This window comes from Vigna umbellata, chromosome 6 (assembly GCF_029865625.1).
Source record: "Vigna umbellata cultivar VRB3 chromosome 6, Vumbellata_1.0, whole genome shotgun sequence".
NCBI classification, from domain to species: Eukaryota; Viridiplantae; Streptophyta; class Magnoliopsida; order Fabales; family Fabaceae; genus Vigna; species Vigna umbellata.
The window spans coordinates 18,661,016-18,666,261 of record NC_142170.1 but is presented as its reverse complement, the minus strand read 5'-3'; the positions used below and the strand labels follow the sequence as shown (position 1 = coordinate 18,666,261).

The window sequence follows — 5,246 nt, the reverse complement described above, 5'->3', positions numbered from 1 at the left end:
TGACTCAAGATTGCCTTCATCATTTTTGTTTTTTCAATTTGTTCTTTGCGGCTTTCGTTCTCCACGACACCCTATTAGGACATGATTTCCAGTAAACCTTGGAGATACCTCGTGATGAAAGTTCACATTAAAAGTCATGGATGGAAACATGATATCAACGGGCATTGCCCTCATAGCAAGACAATTCAAAACACGAGCAAAACAACATCAATTTCGCCTTTTACAATAACCTATGCTTTCCCACATAGTCCTAGAGTCCTCTTCATTTGTTCATGGCATTTGTAGAGGCGAGCTCACGCCTTGTCAAAGTGCTGGATTGACTTTCTTCAAACTTTAAACATCCTGAATCGATCAAAGATTGCACTTTATGCTTTAAAGCCTTGCATGCCTCTGTTGAATGTCCACGCGCTCCTTCATGATAATCACACCTGGCATTTATGTCATAGTTCTTTGGGTAAGGAGGTCGCACAGGCCTGGTGGGACAAACCTCTATGAGGTTGTTGCGGAGAAGATCTGGCAGTAGCTCTGTATAGGTCATGGGGATAGGAGTAAAGTTGGCGACCTTTTCATCACGATTGTAATTCATTCGCTGAATGGCTTGATTGGACCCATAGGAATGTGACACTTGAGGATAGGCAGTAAAATGTGAATTAGCTCTTCGTTCTTCATGTCTAGGACCATACTCATTTAAACTTGCTACTAGCTTTGGGCCTAGTGCAATTTTTCCATTTCTTATGCCACCCTCAACCCTCTCTCCAATCACTACTATATCAGCAAAACTCGAGGAGACACTGCTTATCATGAGTTCATAAAATGGTGGTTGTAGAGTATTCAAAAGTATGGTAGTCATCTCCTTGTCGCTCAAAGGCGGTTCTACTTGAGCAGCAATTTCTCTCCACCTTTGGGCATATTCTCTGAATGATTCAGACTCTTTCTTCACCATGTTCTGCAGTTGTACTCTATCAGGTGTTAGATCTTTACTATATTCATATTGCCTTAGGAATGCATCAACCAGATCTTTCCATGAGTAGATGTGAGTAGTTTCTAAGCGCACGTACCAAGTTAGAGCCACACCAGTTAAACTTTCTTGGAAGCAATGAATCAAAAGTTTTTCATCATGGACATAAGCTGCCATTTTTCTGCAGTACATGGTTATGTGGCTCTTTGGGCAAGTATTTCCTCGATATTTCTCAAACTCTGGCAACTTGAACTTTGGAGGTATCACCACATCAGGAACTAAACATAGTTTTCTAGCATCTCCAAATTCAAAACTTCCTTCGCCCTCTATGGCTCTCAACCTCTTCTCGAGCATTTCTAATTTACCCTTGTCGTCCTTAAAATCTGCTGGTGTAACGACATAAGATGTTGACTTCATCTCAGGTTGTTCTTTCATTATCACGCTCTCAATACCTGGTTGGATCGTCTTCCCTGGAATTGTGAAAGTGGTTGCCCCAGGCTCGTCTTCTACTTCAACTGCATTATCTTCGGCCTTTTGAGCGTCAAGATCTTCCAAGTCCACTCCTGAGGGTGGAGTGTAATTCGGGGGAAGACCATAGGAAGGGAAAGTTTGTGCCTCTGGAACTCTTTGTTGTGGTCGTTGTGCGCACGAATCTCCAGGGCTTTGTAAGGCGTTCAGGGCCTCTAAGATTTGACTCATTTGTCCCTTCAGCTCTTGGATATCGGCTTTCATCCCCTCTTGAACTTCTCCTTGGTTCTCCATGATTTTTTCACTGGTTCGTGTCCCTTAGGGTGTTTTGGAGATTTAGCCGTATTATTATTTTTAAATCTGAATTTCATTAGATGAAATAAATTAAGAAAACGAAAATAAAAACGAGAAGAAAAAGAGAAAAGACAAAGTAACGCAATTACTATAGTAAGAAATTATAAAGATGTGAAAACATTGCCAAATGTATAATCTGGAAATTAACATGAAACAAAAGCAATAGGATGGCTCATCGTTCAGAAGTTCCAAAAAAGTGAGTCATAGGAAGTCTTGGTCAACTGACTCGGGCCTCATCCATCAGATTCTTGCAACAACTGAGGAAATTTTCAATCCCCTTGGGTGGGTTAGAGATCGGTATTGCAGACTCATCATCAGCTAATAACTTTAGAAGACCTTCAATGGCTTCATTGGCGAGGGAAGCTAGTTATGAGAGACTTTCTTTCAATTCCCCCTTGCTCAACAATATGCTTCTTCATCTGAATTATCAATTCTTTATGTTTCTTCTCTGATCCAGCCCGATGCCAACGTTCCTTCTTCAGTTTTGTCACTACTGCTTTTATCCACTGCTCGTCATTTTGAAATTGTTTTTCACAATTTGGGTAGGTGAAATTAACGTGAATTACAACTTGATTGTCTTAACCCTTTCTACGTTCCCTTTCCTAAGGAAAACTTTCATTAATAATCCATAATCTTGAGCCTCCCTCCGACCATTACCCCAAGTGTCTCTAACCTGATGAAGCAATTCAGCAAAGGTTCCTTCCTCTTAAGATCTGCGATATGGCCAGAGATGCAGGCATGGGCGCTACCCAGATTGCTTTTGTGCTAACACAACATTGTGATTAGTACAACATCGAATACCCATGAGGGGTACATTAGGGTACTTCCCGCAATGATATATGATGTGTGGTCCTTGCTGCCCAGAAAACACGTCATTTAAACCTTTCCTCCTCTAAGCCCGCACAGAGTTGCGCTCATTCATTTGCCTCTTTCATCTTTGGTTTACACCGCAACAACTCCTCCACGTGACATGTGGCATTCAAAATGACCTTACTCATGCGAGAGATCTTCTTTCTACATGGATCATAAACTTGACTAAGGGTCTTGGAAACTTCAGTTAAGACAATAGTGAGTGGATTCTTTAGAGAAAACTTTGTATCCCACAAAATGCGTTCATGGTGACATAGCCGATAAAATCCGAGATATTAGCAAAGAGCGTGACACCATAGAGGACAAGAGCTAGCACATTCGTAATTGTTTCCCATTCTTCCCCCTTGTCTGAACGATACAGGTACCACTCTAGGTAACCCTGAGGAAGGTTCCTCGCTTTACCCTTAAGCATGAATCTTCTTTCCAACTTCATTGGATGCACTCTTATGATTCTCACTTGCTGCAAGATAGGGGTATACTGCCCCAGGTAGTTGTAGGGAATTTTTCCCTTGAGAGGTATATCTAAAATTTGCTCGAATTCTTCTACCATAGGCACCAATTGGAAATCCCAGAAAGTGAAACATCTCAGTGGTGATTCGTAGTACTGGGCTAAAATAGTAATGGCCGTGTTTGAACTTTCACCTTTAACAGGCTCAACAGATTCCCATACTCCTTCCTGAATGCATCCTTTTGGGGTTGTCTTCATTTTCTTCAGCAGTTCTCTCAGGCCATCCATATTACCCTCCTTTACTTCAATGGCTAACATTTCCTTTAAAATGTCTGAACTTGAACCCCCCTTGACTTCAGATCTCATGTTAATTTCCATTTTATCTTAAAGGCTTAGTCACAAATTTATAATTTCTCGACTATAATCCACAAAGTGTGACAAGACCATAAAAAGCACGAGCTAAAAAGAAAGAAGGCAAAAAGAAGAAAGAAGAAAAAACTGTATAAAGAGATATGATGATATATTCAATGTGCGTGATTTTTTTAAGCAAACATGAGGGTTATGAAAATTGCACACATCTCCCTTTGTGCCCTATAGAAGGTCCGACACTTAAGATTCAAGGTTAAGTATATGCAATCTCACAAGGATGGTTCCCTGAGCCTAAAGGTCAATGGTCACTAGAGCTATGGCCCCCTTCACAGCATCTCCACAACAGTCGAGTAATCAACTAGATGTAAAAACACAAATGAAGAGAACAGACTCTAGCTGGGGTTCTCACGATAGCCAAACAGGAAGTACATCCCAGAGTGACACCGCTACACAACCCCTCTAATTCTAAGTTGCGCTCAGACCCGGGTATAGGGCCTCACTCATGATATGCATAAGGTGCGTGTGTGAAGGGAGAATGCAATGCATACCCAAACCCTCACCTGCAAAACAACCAGAAAAATTCCAAGGCAGATATAAACATGGTTTCTACCCTAGGGTTCAATATCCAACCAACAAATTTATTCACATGCGATTATTCGAATATCAAATATAGATAAAGAAAAAGGGAAGAAAAACATAAAGAAAAACCACATTGAATTCGCGCATATAGTTAAATGGCTTGACTCTCTAAAAAGGGTCCCCAGTGGAGTCGCCATCTGTCGCAACCGGAATCGCGACGGGACGACGATCCAAAAAGAAACGGGTTTCGAAAAGAGATTTGGAGTCGCCACCATAGTTTATTCTGGAAAACTACGGAAAAACCATAAAATGATAAGGCATGATCTGCGAAAATGAGATTCTTGGTTCGGGAGTCGGTTACGCGTAGGGAAGGTATTGGCACCCTACAACGCCTGCCCTAAGGCAGTACCTTTAACTAAATACGCGAATATGATGTGGTTTTCAATATGTTTAACTATCCCCTAAAATAAAACTCTAAATAAACAAAATATATTTTTTAGTTTTTTGGGCCCGACAAGGATTGACCTTGCTCCTACGTATTCTCATTCAGAATGAGAAATCAGGGTTACGTAGTTCTTTTGGAGATTGGAAAGCTTGTTTGAGAAATTGTTTAGAAAATTTGTTTGGAAAATGATTATGGATAAATTTGAATTTTTGGGAAAGTGAACCTGACAAGGTCTAGCCTTGCTCCTACGTATCTCCACTTTTGATGGAGAATCAAGGATCACGTAGTTCTGGCTGGAAATTGTCTGTTGCTTTGAAATTGTTGATGTTTTTAGTTTTTTTGAAAATTTTATATTTTTTGATATTTTTATAAAATAAACGGAAAAGGTATTTAGCACAAGGACGATGCGTGCGATCACACGTGTGCTCAACCTTTAAAATATTTTTTTTTGTAATTTTATTTAAGAAAGAAGAAAAGGTTTTAGCACAAGGACGACGCGAGCGGTCACACGTGTGCTTAACCTTTAAAACGCATTTTTTGTAATTTTATAAGGAAGAAGAAAAGGTTATTAGCACAAGGACGACGCGAGCGGTCACACGTGTGCTTAAACCTTTAAACGTATTTTTTGTAATTTTTATAAGAAAGAAGAAAAGGTTTTTAGCACAAGGACGACGCGAGCGGTCACACGTGTGCCTTAACCTTTAGACGTATTTTTTGTATTTTTTATAAAAAAGAAGAAAAGGTTTTTAGCACAA

At 40.2% G+C, this 5,246-nt stretch overlaps 1 protein-coding gene across 1 annotated transcript; it reads right to left on the bottom strand.

The window, feature by feature from the left end:
* Window positions 1-262: 262 nt before the first annotated feature.
* LOC148196886 (uncharacterized) lies at window positions 263-1,720 on the bottom strand. The gene has a single exon (XM_088093533.1). It carries the CDS (start codon window positions 1,718-1,720, stop codon window positions 263-265), a length of 1,458 nt encoding a protein of 485 aa, XP_087949659.1.
* Window positions 1,721-5,246: the final 3,526 nt, after the last annotated feature.